This window comes from Gorilla gorilla, chromosome 12, assembly GCF_029281585.2.
Source record: "Gorilla gorilla gorilla isolate KB3781 chromosome 12, NHGRI_mGorGor1-v2.1_pri, whole genome shotgun sequence".
Classification (NCBI taxonomy): domain Eukaryota; kingdom Metazoa; phylum Chordata; class Mammalia; order Primates; family Hominidae; genus Gorilla; species Gorilla gorilla.
The window spans coordinates 34,866,659-34,886,085 of record NC_073236.2 but is presented as its reverse complement, the minus strand read 5'-3'; the positions used below and the strand labels follow the sequence as shown (position 1 = coordinate 34,886,085).

Sequence of the window (19,427 nt, the reverse complement as noted above, 5' to 3'; positions counted from 1 at the left end):
CTCGATCTTGTGACCTCGTGATCTGCCCACCTCAGCCTCCCAAAGTGCTGGGATTACAGGCGTGAGCCACCGTGCCCGGCCCCAAAATTCAAAATTTTTAATACCTCAAGGTCATCAATGCAAATTAATCAAAGGGGGTTACAGACACCTAGGAAGGGGCTCTCTAACGCTTTGGTCACATGAACCCTTAAGGGAACAGGCTTAGCTACTACTGCAAAAGCAGACACTACAGCGAGACCACTTTACTCTATCAATAACCCAGAAAGGAAAATAAGGCCACTTCCATTACTGATGCCAGTACAGAGGAGAGGAAGGTACCCAGGGGAAGACAGACAGTTAGACTTTCCCTAAGTTCCACCAGTGTAAAGATTTAAGCACTTACTGATCTCTACAGATACTTTCATGGGATAGATTGAAGCCTACTCCACCAAAACAGAAAAGGCACAAGTGCCTCTTAAAAGAAATCATTCGCCGATTTGGGCTACCTATGTCACTCCAAAGCGACAATGGCCCCTCCTTTGTTTCCAAAATAACCCAGCAAGTGCTACCACTCTAGGAGTAAGTGATCATTTACATGCTTCCTGGAGACCTCCATCCTCAGGAAAGCTAGAAAAAGCTAATTGTAAAGAAAACTCTGGCGAAGCTCTGGCAAGAGACTTCTGAGTCCTTATTAAAGTGATTGCCTCTAGCATTCCTCCAAGTAAGAGCGGCTCCCAAGACCAATCTGCAACCCAGCACCTTTGAAATATTACATGGTCCTTTTGAGTCTTCACAGGGGTGCCTTGTAAAGGCATTAGGAAAATATACCAATGTAGATGCTGTCTCTGAGGCAGGTCAAATTCTTCTGGGGACTCATTTTATTAGTCAATCTGCTCCAGATATTAAGAGAAAGTTACAAAAACTGGCTGTAAGTCCCCAGGCACCAATGAATGAGCTACTTAATGTAGCCTTTGAAGTCTTCTGTAACGAGACAGAGTAGAAGAGGCTAAAAAGTGAAAGAGGGAAGAGGCAAGAGACGTAAACCAGGCCTCCGATGATTGGCCCTTGCTATCAGAGAGAACAAGCCAGTCCAGACCAAGCCCCAATCTGGGGACACCTGCTACACTTAAAACCAGGACACTGGCCCCAAAACTGCCAGACCAAGGGACAAAATGCCCAAAAGTCCATTCCATCTAGACCATATCCACAATGCAGAGATGTCAGTCACTGGAAGCAGGACTGCCCCCAACTCCGGAGGGAGACAGGGCTTCCAATTCCTTGATGGCCCTGACTGAAGACTGAGGAGACCCAAGGCTAACACTGGCTGTCATTCAGTCCCCATTACCACAGAGGAATCCAGTGACCCTGCACGTGGCAGGTGTAGCTAATTTTCTATTACATACAGGGACCAGCCTGTCAGTCCTTTCATTCTGCCGTCGACCCTAGTAGGCCAAATAGGCCAAACACTGCACTGCCACGGGAATTGATGAAAAACCCGGACCAGATACTTTACCCAACCTTTTTACCTTTTTTTTTTTTTTTTTTTTGAGATGGAATCTCACTCTGTTGCCCAGGCTGGAGTGCAGTGGTGCCATCTCGGCTCACTGCAAGCTCCGCCTCCTGGGTTCATGCCATTCTCCTGCCTCAGCCTCCTGAGTAGCTGGGACTACAGGCGCCCACCACCACGCCCGGCTAATTTTTTGTATTTTTAGTAGAGACGGGGTTTCATCATGTTGGCCAGGATGGTCTTGATCTCCTGACCTCGTGATCCGCCTGCCTCGGCCTCCCAAAGTGCTGGGATTACAGGCGTGAGCCACCGTGCCCAGCCACCCAACCTTTAATTTGCAGACTCAAGGACGTGAATGCCTAACTCCCTTGTTGCTACCCTCGTTGGGGGCTTCTTTAAAACCAATGAAACCAACTGAACCCCTTCTCATAGGAGCACTCTCAAAAGCCCAGCTGACCACCATAACACAGCATAGTCCAGAGAATCCAGGACATTGCCAGCTGGGTGCATCTCTCTCGGATAAAAACTGTTTCCCTTACATTTCCACAGGACTCTACATCAACAACTAAAGATTAAAAATCTTTTTGTAAGCCTATAGAAGACCTAACATTCATTTTCAAGAAAAGATGCCAACACCCCAAATAAAGAGATTAATATTACTTCAACATAAGGTAGTCCCATCTCAGGTCTCCTATTTGTAGGAGCTCTTTTTGTTCTTCTGCTTGCTGAATAATGATGTGATGCTTCATTCTGCTACCTTTCATGGGACCTACAATAGCCATCTTATTACTACTGACATTTGGTCCTTGCTTGTTTAAGCTCCTTTAAAGTCTGTGTCTTCTAGGTTACAACAATTCCTAGATTGATAGTTATGCAAGGATTTCAACTTATCCCAGTGGAGGATATGACCCCTATCACTTTAAATCAGGCAAGAAGAGACTTTCGGGCCCTGGTCCTGTCTCAGCACGAAGCAGCTCCAGAAAAAATGACCCAGCCCTCCACATTTCATAAGAACATGGACCCAAAGTCTCTGAGGGGGAAAATGAGGTCGGTTAGATACAGTGGTCATAGCCTCCTTTAAAGGGGAATGAATGTGCCAGATTGATGGAGAGAACAAACCGCCCACTGGTGCATAAACTGCATCAGGCTCCTAGTTAGAACATCCTGCAGCAAAGAGGATGAACAGCAGAAGGGAAAATCCCCAAATTCACACAAGTGCAGAAACCCATGATTAGAGTGTTCTTGGAATGACCTATGCTCATTTTAATGCTAAAAAACACACCCCTGGGTGAGGAATTAAAATGCTAATGAGACATGTGATGTGGTGTACTAGCACGCACATGCACATCTGGGAGACCCCGTAACATGCTTAACGGTAATGCCCATTCCCGCTCCTTTATGAATAATTATGTAAATCTCCCATAAAGGGAAGCTCATCACTGCCAAACAGACACAGCTATCTCACACGTGTGTGTGTGTGTGTGTTAGAGATGGGGGCTTGCTCTTTCGCCAGGCTGGAGTACAGTGCCACGATCTCGGCTCACTGCAACCTCTGCCTACGCCTCCCAGGCTCAAGTGATCCTCTCACCTCAGCCTCTGAAGTAGTTGGGGCTACAGGCACTGCACCACTATGCCCGGCTTTTTTTTTTTTTTTTTTTTTTTTTTTTTTTGAGACGGTGTCTTGCTCTGCCGCCCAGGCTGGAGTGCAGTGGCGCGATCTCAGCTCATTGCAACCTCCACCTCCCTGGTTCAAGCAATTCCCCTGCCTCAGCCTCCCGCTCAACTGGGATTACAGGCGCACGCCAGCCACCAAGCCCGGTTAACTTTTTTTTAATTTTTAGTAGAGACAGGGCTTCACCATGTTGGCCAGACTGGTCTGGAACTCCTGACCTCAGGCAATTCGCCCGCCTCGGCCTCCCAAAGTGCTGGGATTACAGGCATGAGCCACCGCGCCTTGCCCACGCCAGGCTAATTTTTGTATTTTTAGTAGAGACGGGGTTTCGCCATGTCGCCCAGGCAGGTCTCTCACTCCTGGGCTCAAGCAATCGTCCCGTCTCAGCCTCCCAAAGTGCTGGGATTATAGGCATGAGGCACCGCGCCAGGCCACTGTCTCACTGTCTTGGTAAATGCAAGCTACAAGTGCGCGTGACCCAGGGCTGCCTGGGGGCAGGAGCTTCCGCCAGCCAATTCCCGCGCACGTGGATGCGCACGTGGAGGGCGAGCAGGAAGAGGGCGCGCACGTGGAGGGCTAACAGGAAGAGGGTGCGCACTTGGCCGGCGAGTTCCCCAGCTGGCGGCGGCGGCGGCGGCGGCTGTGAGCTGGCAGCTTGGCTTGGAGTCGGAACTCAATCCCCAGAACTGGACCTTTAGGTGCAACGTTGGCGGCCCTGGATCTAGGGACGCAACTCTTGGGGTCCTCCCACTGCGCCGCCTGGGGAGCCTGCTCCTGCTTCCTTTCCCGGCTAGCTGGCCCCGTCCTCTGAGGCCGTGCGAATTCCCGCCACCCTCCCTCACCCCGGTGCCCTGCCCTTCCCGCCGTCTGTGGCCAAGGCTTCCAGGTGCGGGCCTCGCTCCACAACTCAGGAGGCAGGATCAGCGGTTCCATTTTACAGGTAAGGAAACTGAGGCCGAGGAACCGCAGGGGCCCGTGGTTAGCGCTCAGAGAGCACTCGACTTCCCTGGGACTCCTGGCTGGTCCAGGCCCTGCAGGTCAGCCCCGGTGCGGCCGCCGGGGTACTCTGGCGCTTTTCAGGTTCCTGCGACCCCGCGTGGTTCGGGTTCCGACGTGAGCCGGGCCCTCCTCTCCACAGGCCACTGCGCGGCCGGCCTTGGTGGGGTGGAACCTTAGATTGGTTTGAGAACTGGTTTATGTTTTGGTTGATGTGGTATGTTTTGTTTTGATTTTTAATGTTCCCCAGGGTGCAAAGGGTAGCTGGTGTTTTCTTTCCAGAAAGGCTTTCTATTCCCAGCCCCTGCCCGGTTTGATGGATGTGGAGTTTATGATGCTGGAGACCGTTTTCTTTGTGGGTAGAACGCATCTCCTTTCAGCTTTCAAATTGTGAGCTCAGTCCTTGCTGACAGGAGCCGCTGCCCTCGCCAGCATTCCCAGGCTATTAAATATTTGTTTAAAAGGATGGATATAAAACATGATGTTAGGAATAAGGCGTCTTGAAAAAGCAGTATTCACAGAAACAGCACCATTGTAATATTCTGAATTCATCTTGGCTCTTTTGACATCAGGGCCCAAAGCACTTGAGATTCCGTAATTATTTGGCTTCATGCTACACTTTAAGACAGATTATTTTATTTTTCTTGTAGTCAGGAAAGTAAAAGAACAAAAAAACTGAGATGACATGTTGAAATCTCACTGCGAGGACGCAAGGGAGGATGAGGGAAGCGGGGAGGGCGGCTGAACGCTAAAGGCTGGGGCTGGGGTTTGCAGGATTCGGGGAGACAGGAGCCCAGGCAGAGGGATGTGCTGGGCAGAGGCGGCGCCATCCATGGGCTGCATTGTAGAGTGAGCATGGCCAAGCCAAGGAGCTGAACAAGACGACTTCAGTCCTGAACCTGGAAAGAATGTGAGATGGAGGAGAAACAGGTCCTGGCTGGCGGGTATTGGGCCCCAGGAGGGAAAGAGAGAACAAAGTTAAGTTTGGAGGCTAACGCTGTCTCCTGTTTGACTGGGGGGCCTTCATATCCCCTCCCACGCTGTCAGGACGCGTACTGTAGGCACTGGAGCAGGTCAGACCAACTAGAATGATCGGTTTCCATCCATTCCGGGATGCATTTTTGTTCACATTTTAACAGCTCTGAAGTTGGGCTGGGTCCCACAGTTTGTGTCTTTCTTTGTGTCATCGTTCACTTGGCAGCTTTTTGTCGGTCTTAGTGGCACAGAAAGTCACAGTGCCTTAAACCCAGCAGCATCTTAGCTGTGATGAAGGAGTCAGCCATGGCCTGAGTCCAGTAACTGCAGGATCCAGAGTTGGAGACGCAGGCAGAGAAGATGACCCACCTCAGCCTGCACCATTTTGTTGTTTATGTCTTTGTCTTTGAAAGTGCTTGTTTCAAGGCATGTGAGGGAGGGGATTGGCAAAAGCAAAAACCTGGAAACAACAGATAGACAAATGAAAAATGTGTTACTTTGTGGTTGGGAGAGGGAAGAAACAGCTGGTAGCTGCATCTCCCTTCCAAGTAAAATTGGAATGCCTTATAATCACTGGTAGATAGCACCTTTGAGTGAAAGGCATTTTGCAGCAGCTAGAGTCAGCTGCCCACTGAGCAGGCAGCCCTGGCCCAAGAGGCTCATAAGCAGCCAGCCAGTCTGAATACGCTGATTGGGCCAGTGAGCCCCAGGCTTCATCATCTGCTTGAGTCTTGGTGAGCCCTGGGTCTGTCCTATGACAGAAACCTCCTGCTGCTGTAAGCTCCTCTAGGGCAGAGACTGCATCTTCCTTATTCTTGAGGTCCCAATGCTCAGCATACTGCCTGACACATAGAAGATGCTAAATTAGGGTTTGTTGAGCGGGAACTGTATTGAACGGGTTGGGCAAATTGTCTTCCTGGTGGCGGAGTGAAAGTTTTTATGTACCACTTTGGCAGGGCACAGTGGCTCAAACCTGTAATCCCAGCACTTTGGGAGGCTGAAGCGGCGGATCACAAGGTCAGGAGATCAAGACCAGCCTGGCCAACATGGTGAAACCCCATCACTACTAAAAATTAGCTGGGTGTGGTGGCACCTATCTGTAATCTCAGCTTCTCAGGAGGCTGAGGCAGGAGAATCGCTTGAACCCGGGAGGCAGAGGTTGCAGTGAACCGAGATTGTGCCATTACACTCCAGCCTGGGCAATAAGCGAAACTGTCTTGGAAAAAAAAAATTCATAGCAGATTTATTCATAATACCTTGAAACAAGAAATAACTCAAATGCTCATCAACAGCAGAATGGATAAATAAGTAGTAGTTATTCATATGATGAAATATTATATAGTAATGAAGATTACTGAACTGCTGAATGAACTGCTACAGGCATATAGCATGCAACAACATACATGTAGCAGTAGTTCGTGGATGATTTTCACATGCATAATGTTGAACAAAATATATGCAGAAGTGCACAAAATTGATGATTTGGCTGGATGCAGTGGCTCACGCCTGTAATCCCAGCGCTTTGTTAGCTGAGGTGACCAGATCACCTGAGCCTAGGAGTTTGAGACCAGCCTGGGCAACACAAACTGTTTCTACAGAAAAATATAAAAATTAGCTGGGCATGGTGGCACATACCTGTAGTCCTAGCTACTCAGAAGGCTGAAGCAGGAGGATTGTTTGATCCCAGGAGGTTGAGGCTGCAGTGAGCTGTGACCACACCATCCGAGTCTGGGCAGCAGAGCGAGACTATGTCTCAAAAATATATATATATATGATTTTATGTATGTGAAGTTCAAGAACAGGCAAAATAATCGGTGGTGATAGAGGCAGAGTAGTATAACCTTTAGGGTTATTGACTGGAGGAGGTACTTCTAGAATGTAAGAAATATTCAATATGTTGATCTGGTAATGGTTACCATATGTATGTATATGTGTATATGCACACACAGACACACATTTATACTAAATGTACACATATGTACATAAAAATCAATCATGCTGAACACTTAAGATTTGTGCATTTAGAGCCAGGCATGGTGGCTCATGGAATCCCAGCACTTTGGGAGGCTGAGGCAGGAGGATTGTTTGATCCCAGGAGTTCAAGGCCGACCTGGTCAAGGTAGCAAGAACCCTGTCTCTACAAAAATATTTTAAAATTAGCCAGGCATGGTGGTGTGTGCCTGTAGTCCTAGCTACTCGGGAGGCTGAGGCAGGCGGATTGCTTCGGCTCAAGAGCTGAAGGTGGCAGGAAGCTATGATGATGACAGTACACTCCAGTCTATGTGACAGAGAGAGACTATATCTCTAAAATAAAATAAATTAGACTGGGTGCAGTGGCTCACGCCTGTAATCCCAGCACTTTGGGAAGCCAAGGCAGGAGGATTGCTTGAGCCCAGGAGTTCAAGACCATCCTGGGCAACATAGCAAGAACTCTGTCTCTACAAAAAAAAAAAAAAAAAAAAAAAAAAAATTAGCTGGGCATGGTGGTGTGAACCTGCACTCCTAGCTACTCAGGAGGCTGAGGCAGGAGGGTTGCTTGGGCCCAGGAGTTCAAGGTTGCAAAGAGCTGTGATCATGACATTGCACTCCAGTCTACATGACAGAGACAGACTCTGTCTCTAACAAAAATAAATAAATAAATTAGGCCAGGTGCGGTGGCTCATGCCTGTAATCCCAGCACTTTGGGAGACTGAGGCAGGTGGATTGCTTGAGCTCAGGAGTTCGAGACCAGCCTGGGTAATATGGTGAAACTCCATCTCTACAAAAAATACAAAAATTAACCGGGCATGGTGGTGCACGCCTGTCGTCCCAGCTACTCGGGAAGCTGAGGTGGGAGGATGACTTGACGCTGGGAGGCAGAAGTTGCAGAGCCAAGATTGCACCGTTATACTCCAGCCTGGGTGACACAGCCAGACCCTGTCTCTAAAATAAAATAATAATATATATAAAGTATGTACATATACTATATGAATATATATATTTATGTACTGTAAGTTATACATCAATTAAAAAGTGAAGAATGTATCTTGTGTGGATTATGGATCCAAGTGTGAAATACAAAATAATAAAAATTCTCAAAGCTGGCATATGAGAATATGTTCATGACTTTGGAATAAAGGAAGATTTTTTTCTTTTTTTTTGAGACAGGGTCTTACTCTGTCACCCAGGCTGGAGTGCAGTAGTGCGATCACAGCTCACTGCAACCTTGACCTCCTGGACTCAGATGATCCTCCCACTCAGCCTCCCAAGTAGCTGGTACACACCACCATGCCCAGCTAATTTTTGCATTTTTTTGTAGAGACAGGGTTTCACTGTGTTGCCTGGGCTGGTCTCAAACTCTTGGACTCAAGCAATCTACCTTTCTCAGCCTCCCAAAGTGCTGGGATTACAGGTGTGAGCCCCTGTGCCCAGCCTAGAGGACAGTTTCTTTCCTTCTTTCTTTTTTTTTTTTTTTTTTTTTTTTTTGAGACGGAGTCTCACTCTGTCACCCGGGCTATAGTGCATGGCGCCATCTCGGCTCACTGCAAGCTCCGCCTCCCAGGTTCACGCCATTCTCCTGCCTCAGCCTCCCAAGTAGCTGGGACTACAGGCATCCACCACCACGCCTGGCTAATTTTTAGTAGAGATGGGGTTTCACGTGTTGGCCAGGGTGACCTCGATCTCCTCACCTCGTGATCTGCCTGCCTTGGCCTCCCAAAGAGGACAGTTTCTTAAACAGGATACAGAAAGCACCAACTGTAGAAGAAAATGTTGATAAATTGGGCTACATTAAAGTTAAGGACTTTTCTTTATCGAAATATACCATTAATAGAGTGAAATGATCCTTTGTGGTTCATAAGCATGATGATTGAGTGTTCACGTGCATGTATGAGATGTGCCACCCTGAGACCTTGTTACGAAGTCAATGTATTACCCATTTGAGATTACCAAAAAAGAGTGAGCTGGGCGCAGTGGCTCACGCCTGTAATCCTAGCACTTTGGGAGGCTGAGGTGGGTGGATCCCTTGAGGCCAGGAGTTCGAGACTAGCCCAGACAACATGGTGAAACCCCATCTCTACTAAAAATACAAAAATTAACTGGGCATGGTGGCGGGTGCCTGTAATCCCAGCTACTTGGGAGGCTGAGGCAGGAGAATCACTTGGACCTGGGAGGTTGCAGTGAGCTGAGATCGCACCACTACACTCCCACCTGGGTGACAGAGTAAGACTCCGTCTCAAAGAAAAAAAATAAATAGAATGAAAGAGAAGCCATTCAGTGGAATAAAATATTTGCAGTGCATATAACTGATCAAAGGCTCATTTCAAGGCTGTGTAAAGAATACTTCACAGATCTAAAATGGGCAATAGACTTGAATGGGCACTTTACAAAAGAAGATGTCTGTAGGTACCCACAAAAATTTAAAATGTAAAAAGAAGATGTCTATAGGTACCCACAAAAATTTTAAATGTAAAAATTGAAAAAAAAAAAGATATCTAGGTCAGGACTCCATATGAAAAGGTGCTCAACCTCATTAGAACCAGGGAAACCCAAATTAAAAAATGCAAGGAGGCTGGCTCGGTTGCTCATGCCTGTAGTTCCAGCACTTTTGGAGGCCAGGGTGGGAGGATCACTTGAGCCCAGAAGTTTGAGACCAACCTGGGCAACATAGAAAGACCTCCACCTCTACAAAAAATAAAAAAGTGCCTGGGCATTATGGCATGAATCTGTAGTTGTAGCTACACAAGAGGCTAAGTTAAGGCAGGAGGATTGCTTGAGGCCAAGAGTTCTAGGCTGCAGTGAGCTATGATCACACCACTGCACTCCAGCCTGGGTGACAGAGCAAGACCTCATCTCCAAAATTCTTTTTAAAATTAAATTTTAAATTACATAAGGAGACCGGACACAGTGGCTCACACCTGTAATCCCAGCACTTTGGGAGGCCGAGGTGGGAGGATCACTTGAGCTCAGGAGTTCTAAACCAGCCTGGGCAACGTGGTGAAACCCTGTCTCTACTCAAAATACAAAAATTAGCTGGGTGTGGTGGTGCATGCCTGTAATCCCAGCTACTTGGGAAGCTGAGGCATGAGAATTGCTTAAAACGGGGAGGCGGAGGTTGCAGTGAGCCAAGATTGCGCACTACTGCACTCCAGCCTGGGTGACAGAGAGAGACTCTGTCTCAAAAAAACAAACAAAAAAACCCCACAAAGAAACACCATTACACACTGACTAGAATGGCAAACATTTAAGATACCAGCAATCTCAAGTATTGACAAGGATGGAACAGGAGAATTCTGACATGTGGCTAGTAGGAGGATAAAACTTTAAAACTGTTTAGCCCTATCTACTATAATGGACATACCTATTCCCTGTGACCCATCAATATGATATGTAGGTACATTCTCAACAGAAATGTGACTCAGTGCAATCCCGACTCACATCAGTCAGAATGGCTGTTACTCAAAAGTCAAAAAATAGCAAATGTTGGTGAGGATGCAGAGAAAAGGGAACACTTATACACAGTTGGTGGGAATGTAAATTAGTCAAACCTTTATGTGAAACAGTATGGAGATTTCTCAAAGAACTAAAAATAGAACTACCATTCAACCCACCAATCCCACTACTGGGTATCTTCCTGAAGGAAGATAAATTGTTATATCAAAACGACACTTGGACTCATATGTTTATCACAGCACTAGTCACAATAGCAAAGTTATGGAATCAACCTAAGTGTCCATCAACAGATGATTGGATAAAGAAAATGTGATATAGGATGGGTGCAGTGGCTCATGCCTGTAATTCCAGCACTTTGGAAGGCCAAGGCGGGCAGATTACTTGAGGTCAGGAGTTTGAGACCAGCTTGGCCAACATGGTGAAACCCCGTCTCTACTAATAAAGTACAAAAATTGAGGTTGCAGTGAGTGAAGATCGTACCACTGCACTCCAGCCTGGATGACAGAGTGCGACTCTGTCTCAGAAAAAAAAAAAAAAAAAAAATGCCTGGGCGCGGTGGCTCACGCCTGTAATCCCAGCACTTTGGGAGGCTGAGGCAGGCGGATCACAAGGTCAGGAGATGGAGACCATCCTGGCCAACATGGTGAAACCCCATCTCTACTAAAATACAAAAAATTAGCCAGGCATGGTGGTGCGTGTCTGTAGTCCCAGCTACTCAGGAGGCTGAGGCAGGGGAATTGCTTGAACCTGGGAGGTGGAGGTTGCAGTGAGCTGAGATCACACCACTGCACTCCAGCCTGGCAACAGAGCAAGACTCTGTTTCCAAAAAAAAAAAAAAAAAGTGATACATACACCATAGAATACTATGCAGCCATAAAAAAGAATGAAATCGGCCAGGTGCAGTGGCTCACACCTGTAATCCCAGCACTTTGAGAGGCCGAGGCGGGCGGATCACGAGGTCAGGAGATCGAGACCATCCTGGCTAACATGGTGAAACCCCGTCCCTGCTAAAAATACGAAAAAATTAGCCGGGCGTGGTGGCGGGCGCCTGTAATTCCAGCTACTCGGGAGGCTGAGGTAGGAGAATGGCGTGAACCTGGGAGGCAGAGCTTGCAGTGAGCCAAGATGACGCCGCTGCATTCCAGCCTGGGTGACAGAGTGAGACTCCGTCTCAAAAAAAAAAAAAAAGAAGAAGAAGAAATCATATCTCTTGCAGCAACAAGGATGGAGCTGGAGGCCCGTATCCTACATGAAATAACTCAGAAACAGAAAGTCAAATACCATATATTCTCACTTACAAGTGGAACTAAACACTGGGTATACTTGGATGTACAGAAGGAAGCCACAGACACTGGGGACTCCAAAAGTGGGGAGGTTGAAAGCGGGGTGAGGATTGAAAAATTACCTGTTGAGTATAATGTTCACTATTCAGGTGATGGGCACACTAAAAGCCGAAACCTCACCAGTATGCAGTATATTCATGTAACAAACATGCACATGTACCGTCTGAATCTATTTTTTAAAAAATGTGTGTGTGATTTTGTGTATGTAAAAGGCAAGGAAGATGATGTTCATAGAAGCATTCAAACATTTGGTATGGTGCATGTCAATGTATAGTAGCGCCAAACACCTAATTTTCTGAGAATCCATTCTGCATCAGGCCATGGGCTGAGTGCTAGGATGCTGAGATGAGACGACTTCCGTGCACTAAGGTGAGGAAAGAAGAGAACTGAGTCATCAGTGTGGAGAAGACGCATGTGAGGATGAAGAGGAATAGTTGAGAAGTTGTGTCATTTTTTTTCCGTTAGCAATGACACATTTTCTCCTCTGATGGACTTGAAAGTGCTCCCTCTTGCCGGTTGCCCCCCTCCCCCGCCCGCCCCACCCTCCAGCGATGAACTGCTGAACTTACAGAAACCCTTGCAGAGTGCCCTGGGCTTCGTGATCTTGAGAAGCAGCCAAAACTGGAACAGCAAAAACCGTCAACGCTGGAGTAGAACAAAGGCCGGTATTATGCGTCCTAAACTTAGTGGGCTCTTACATTGTTAGGATGACACAGAAAGCACTTGTGCTCAGAAAAGAAACTGATCTAAAAAGGAGGAAATATCCTTCCCTCCTTCCCTCTCCCCCATTGCGTGCAGCCTTTGCTGTATGGAATTGTTCTTGGTGCATCAGCAGTTTCTGCTGCTTCTCCTATTTTATTCTTACCATCCCTGTGGACTTTGCAACACTAAAACGTTTGCTTGGTTTAGTTGGTAGAGTTTTCTTGTCTTTGGCAAATGTTCCAGACTCATCTGAGATCCCTAAGTAAAAGTTTGTTTAAAGAGCAATTTTAATTCTTGACCCTCCCCACAAAAAAAAAAAAAAGAAATCCCAAAAGGCACTGTCGTTCACGTTTTTCTTTTTGTTGTTGTTTTCCTTTTTTTTTTTTTTTTTTTTGAGACAGAGTCTCGCTCTGTTGCCCGGGCCAGAGTGCAGTGGTGTGATCTCGGCTCACTGCAACCTCCACCTCCCGGGTTCAAGCAATTATCCTACCTCGGCCTGCCGAATAGCGGGGATTACAGGCTCATGCCACCACGCCTGGCTAATTTTTGTATTTTCTTTACTTTTTTTTTTTTTTTTTTGAGACAGAGTCTTGCTCTGTCACCCAGGCTGGAGTGCAGTGGCATGATCTTGGCTCGCTGCAACCTCTGCCTCCCGGGTTCAAGCAATTCTCCTGCTTCAGCGTCCCGAGTAGCTGGGACTACAGGTGCCTGCCACCATGCCCAGCTAATTTTTGTATTTTTAGTACAGACAGGGTTTCCCCATGTTGGCCAGTCTGGTCTCGAACTCCTGACCTCAGGTGATCCACTCACCTTGGCCTCCCAAAGTGCTGGGGATTACAAGTGTGAACCACTGTGCCCAGCCCACATCGAGTTTCTCTAGAAGGTTTTATGTGTTTATTTATTTTATTTTATTTTATTTATTTTTTGAAAATGAGTCTCCCTTTGTTTTCCAGGCCAGAGTGCAGTGGCATGATCTTAGCTCACTACAACCTCCACCTCCCAGGTTCAAGCAATTCTCCTGCCTCAGCCTCCTGAGTAGCTGGGACTACAGGCACCCACCACCATACCTGGCTAATTTTTTTTGTATTTTTAGTAAAGGTGGGGTTTCACCATCTTGGCCAGGCTGGTCTTGAACTCCTGACCTCAAGTGATTTGCCCGCCTCGGCCTCCCAAAGTACTGAGATTACAGGCGTGAGCCACCATGCCTAGCCCTGTTTTCACTTTTTGACTATTATGAATAATGCTGCTGTGGATATTTGTGTGCAAGATTTTGTGTGGATATTTGTTTTCAGTTTTCTTGGATATTATACCTAGGAGTTTTTATTGTGGTCAGAAGATACTTTATATGATTTCAATGTTTTGGCCGGGCATGGTGGCTCATGCCTGTAATCCCAGCACTTTGGGAGGCCAAGGCGGGTGGATCATGAGGTCAGGAGGTTGAGACCATCCTGGCTAACACGGTGAAACCCCATCTCTACTAAAAATACAAAAAATTAGCCGGGCATGGTGGCACGCACCTGTAGTCCCAGCTACTCGGAGACTGAGGCAGGAGAATCGCTTGAACCTGGGAGGCGGAGGTTGCAGCGAGCCAAGATTGTGCCACTGCACTCCAGCCTGGGCAACAGAGTAACACTCTCCCTCAAAAAAAAAAAAAAAAAAAAAAAAAGAAAGAAAGAATTGTTTTATGGCCTGTCATATACCATATGGTCTATCCTGAAGAATATTCCCTGTGTACTTAGGAAGAATGTGTATTCTGCTGTTGTGGGGTAAAGTGTTCTGTTGGTTTATAGTGTTGTTCAATTCCCCTACCTTCTTTTGGCCTTCTGTGTAGTTGTTTTATTATTGAAAGTAGTAGGATATTAGATCGGGCGCGGTGGTTCATGCCTGTATTCCCAAACTTTGAGAGGCCAAGGCAAGCCTTCTGCACTTGTTATTTTTAGACTGTGATTGACCGCAGTTAGCTGAAACTGGAAAGTGAAATCGATAAGGGGGAACTATGGTACATTTAGTGTAACATGTTTTTCTACGGTACATTTAGTGTAACATGTTTTGAAATGTGTAGATGGAAGATAAAGAGGTTTATTAATTGGTACAAATATACAGCTTGATAGAAGAAATTAGGCTTAGTGTTGAGTAGATTAGTAGGGTGACTATAGTTTACAATAATTTATTGTATATTTCAAAATAGCTAGAAGAGAATAATTGGAATGTTTTGAGCAAAAAGACAAGCATTTAAGGTGATGGATATCCCAGTTACACTGATTTGATCTTTACGAATTATAGGCATGTGTTAAATTATCAAATGTACCCCCAAAATATGTACATCTGTTATGCATCAATTAAAACAATTTTTGAAAGAAGTATGCTTACATTGTGGAATAGGTAAATCCAGCTAATTAACATATGTATTACTTCACATACTAACCATATTTTTCTGGCGAGTATACTTAAAATCTCCTATCTTAACAATTTTCAAGAATACTATATGTTACTATACATAACCATACATAGTGCATAACTATACATACTGTACATTGTTATTCTGTCATGTTATACAGTAGAACTCTGGAATTCATTCCCCCATCTGACAGAAGTTTTGACTACATCTCTGTTATAGCTTCTTGATGATTGGTTCTTTTTTTTTTTTTTTTTTTGAGACAGAGTCTCACTCTGTCACCCAGCTTAAATAGAGTGCAGTGGCACGATCTAGGCTTACTGCAACCTCCACCTCCCGGGTTCAAGCAATTCTCCTGCCTCCGTCTCCTGAGTAGCTGGGATTACAGGCTTATGCCAGCAAGCCCAGCTAATTTTTGTATTTTTAGTAGAGGCGGTGTTTCATCATGTTGGCCAGGCTGGTCTCGAACTCTTGACCTCAAGTGATAATGGCCGCCTCGGCCTCCCAAAGTGCTGGAATTACAGGTGTGAGCCACTGCGCCTGGCCGATGATTGATTCTTGTGTCAATATATAATCTTTGTCTCTTGTACTTTTTGACTTAAAGTTTATTTGTGTGACTTAAAGTCACTTAAGTCTGTTATTAGTGTAACTACCCGAGCTTTCTTTTAGTACTATTTGCATGGAATATCTTTTTGCATACTTGCATTTTCAACCTATTTGTGTCTTCTACATATCATAATGTAGTTGAATCATGTTTTTTAAATGTATATTGCCAATCTCTGTCTTTTGATTGGAGAATTTAATCCGTTTATATTTAATTACTGATAAGGAATGACTTCTGCCATTTTGCTATTTGTTTTCTATATATTTTTCTTTTTCTTCCATTAATGCCTTCTTTTGTGTTTATTTTCTTGTAGTATATTGTTTTAATTGCCTCCTCATTTCCTTTTTTTTTTTTTTTTTTTTTTTGAGATGAAGTCTTGCTCTGTTGCCCAGGCTGGAGTGCAGTGGCACGATCTTGGCTCACTGCAACCTCCACCTCTTGGGTTCACGCCATTCTTCTGCCTCAGCCTCCCGAGTAGCTGGGACTACAGGCGTCCACCACCACACCTGGCTAATTTTTTGTATTTTTAGTGGAGATGGGGTTTCACTGTGTTAGCCAGGATGGTCTCAATCTCCTGACCTCATGATCCGCCCACCTCAGCCTCCCAAAGTGCTGGGATTACAGGCGTGAGCCACTGCACCCAGCCCCTTTTCTGTATATTTTTAAGTTATTTCCTTAGTGATTACCCTGGAGATTATAATTTATATCTTACATTTATTTATTTATTATTTATTCATGTATTTTGAGACAGAGTCTCACTCTGTTGCTCAGGTTGGAGTGCAGTGGTGCAACCTTGGCTCACTGCAACTGCCGTCTCCTGGGTTCAAGTGATTCTCCTGCCCCAGCCTCCTGAGTAGCTGGGATTACAGGCATGCGCCACCACGCCTGGCTAATTTTTTTGTATTTGTAGTAGAGATGGGGTTTTGCCATGTTGGCCAGGCTGGTCTCGAACTTCTGACCTCAGATGACCCACTTTGGCCGAGGCCTCCCAAAGTGCTGGGATTACAGGTGTGAGCCACCGCACCCAGCCTCATTATTATAAAATTTTAATGTTTTGATTATTTATTGACCATGTGTCACAGTCATGTTGATTTGAATTTCTTTCACTATTGAGTTTGAATCTTGTTATTTGTTTTTTGTAAACTGCGATTTCCTTTGATCATTAGACTCTTTATTAGCCTTTCATCTGTGTTGCAGTTTATCTGAGCCTGGGCCCGATCCAATGGGAGATGTCTGTGTGTGTGCCACGGTCCATCTTGACTGGAGACAGGCAGTTCCTCCTACTGGAGGACGCTTGTTGGGCCAGCCCCAGGGCCTCTTAAATCACTCATTCAGTCAGCGAAAATGCACAAATGCCTACTGTGGGCCAGGTCTGTGCTGGTGCTTGGGAAATGGCAGGAACCAGACATCCCTGTTCCATACCTTGTGAACAAACAGACTTACAGGGTGGCACCAAGTAAGTAAGATGGGTGGGGCGTCATCTCAGAACATAGGTTTTCTGCTGAGCTGTGCTGGTTTTGTTTTGGTTTTGGTTTTTTTTTTTTTTGAAATGGAGTCTCACTCTGTTGCCAGGCTGGCATGCAGTGGCACCATCTTGGCTCACTGCAACCTCTACCTCCCAGGTTCAAGCAATTCTCCTGCCTCAGCCTCCCGAGTAGCTGAGACTAAGGCGCACACCGCCACGCCCCGGCTAATTTTTTTTATTTTTATTTTACTAGAGACGGGTTTCACCATGTTGCCCAGGCTGGGCTTGACCTCCTGACCTCAGGTGATCCGCCCACCTTGGCGCATGTCTGTAATCCCAACTACTTGGGAGGCTGAGGCAGGAGAATCGCTTGAACCCAGGAGGCAGAGGTTGCAGTGAGCCAAGATCACACCGCTGCACTCCAGCCTGGGCGACAGAGCGAGACTCCGTCTAAAAAAAGAAAATTGATGTCCTCACATTTGCCCATCATGTCCTTGAAATGAGAAGTCAGATTGTTCCCTCCATCTCAGCAACTTGACCTTGGTGGGATCAGAAGGCCAGTCCTCAGGGCGGACCCTCTTGGGCACAGTGGGTCCAGGCCCTCCTCTGTGGGAAGCATGGGGTTTAGAACCTTTAGCTTTCTTCTGGAGGTTCACCTGCCCTCACAGGCGCTTCCTTCCAGGACAGATGTCCCACGGCTTGCAGATGGCTGGGCCCCAGGAGATGGTGCTAGCCCTTCCTCTGAGAGAAGGTAGGCGTCTCTCACCTGCACAGGTAAATCCCCACTGAGGTTTGGGGGCGAGAGGAAGTGGAGAGCCCATGGCTGAAGGATTTCCCTTGCATCCTTCCCACAGCAACCCCAAGTTGTTCTCTCACCCATTTGCTGCTCTCCTTACCCAGTGTGGCTTGACGTCTGGGACACTGGCAGGTGGGCAGAGGGACCACAGTATTCTGTCCTGTCTGCAGGGGGGCAGGCTGCCGCCACCGTGCCCATCCTCCTGTCCAACCTGGAGCATGGCTTGTCAGACCATCCCCTGGACCAGGGGCCCCGCTGCCCTGCCCGGCGGCCCTGCAGCCCTGCCTCGGCTCCAGCTCCCACATCGCCAAAGAAGCCCAAGATGCAGGCGCCAGGGGAAACGTTTCCCACTGACTGGAGCCCCCCGCGCGTGGAGTTCCTCAACCCGAGGGTGCTGCAGGCCAGTCGGGAGGCCCCGGCCCAGAGGTGGGTGGGTGTGGCGGGCCCCCAGGGCCTGAGGAGACTGGCCGGTGAGCTGCCCGAGGAGTTGGAGCAGGAACACCTGGACTTGGACCCGAAGAGGGGCCTGGCCTTGCCAGAGAAGCTGTTCTGGAACACGTCAGGCCCGAGCCAGCAGGCTGCGGCCCCAGAGGTGAGGCTGCGGCCCCAGAGGTGAGCCTGTGTCCACCCTTGGCCTCTTCTCCTTGGCTACCCATCTTTAGCCACCCTTTTACAGTCACCCCAGGCCACCCCCTCCTCAGCCACACCCCAGCTGCTCTTCCTCAGACACTTCTCCTTGACCATCCCTCCTCAGCCCTTGGGCCCTCATGGCTAGAAGCGCAGGCCCCCAAGGCCAGGATGCACATCGCCCTGTGTCTCCACCAGTAACTCCTGCTGACAAATGGCTTTGGGTGGCAACAAATTCTATGCCACTTCATGGGGCCCCTTGAGGCTTTCATGGCTGAGGTTAGGGTTATGGCCCCGGAGCAAGGAGGGATCTCGGAGCTGAGGTCTGGGCTTGGTTGTCTGTAGAGACTCAGGCTGACTCTGGTCCAGTGGATCAGGAGTCCTAAATGGAACTTCAGTGATGAACTTCAAATTGGGAGTAAGCTCCTGCTGCTAGGTAGACTGCGGGACATTTACAGGCCGTGGATCGAGAACAGTTATTCTAAGAATGGGTTTCAGCTGTTTGTAACAGCCTGAGAGAGAGGGAGAGAGAGAGACAGACAGACAGAGAGAGACACAAGGGAGAGGGAGACAGAGGGAAGGAGAGAGAGAGGGAGGGGGGAGAGAGGGAAGGAGGGGGAGAAGGAGAGAGAGAGGGAGGGAGAGGAGAGGGAGAGGAGGAGAGGGCAATGGGGAGGGGCACAGTGGGAAAGGGAGCAGATGGGGAGGGGGAGAGAAGCTCTTTGGCTTTGATAGGGAATGATGTCAGATCATTGAGATTGAAAAGTGTGTGGTGCAGGATAGAGCCTGGTGCAGGATAAGCTGTGTGGTGTGGTGTGCTGGCGCCTGTGATGTGGTACTGTTTGCTGTCTCTGTGTGAAGTGTCTCTGAAAGCACATGAGGAATGCCTATCCCATGGGCACCTGTGGGGAGGGAACAGGTGGCTGGCGGTGGGGG

General features: G+C 47.4%; 1 protein-coding gene and 1 non-coding gene across 5 annotated transcripts in view; both read left to right on the top strand.

The window, feature by feature from the left end:
* The first annotated feature begins 3,711 nt into the window (after nucleotides 1-3,711).
* Nucleotides 3,712-19,427, top strand: part of FAM178B (family with sequence similarity 178 member B) — a 112,554-nt gene continuing 96,838 nt past the window's right edge. For 2 of the 4 annotated variants that reach the window (XM_063695564.1, XM_055378540.2), the window contains exons 1-3: nucleotides 3,716-4,098; nucleotides 17,751-17,819; nucleotides 18,035-18,456. In XM_063695564.1, the coding sequence (XP_063551634.1) occupies nucleotides 17,756-17,819; nucleotides 18,035-18,456 (486 nt within the window). In that variant the 5' untranslated portion in view covers nucleotides 3,716-4,098; nucleotides 17,751-17,755. Of the gene's footprint in view, nucleotides 4,099-17,750; nucleotides 17,820-18,034; nucleotides 18,457-19,427 lie in introns of all 4 variants that reach the window. The other 2 variants (XM_055378541.2, XM_055378542.2) reach the window with 2 other exon arrangements.
* LOC115933653 (small nucleolar RNA U13) lies at nucleotides 8,950-9,052 on the top strand. Its single transcript, XR_004069517.1, has one exon. It is a non-coding gene; the product is annotated as a small nucleolar RNA U13 (small nucleolar RNA).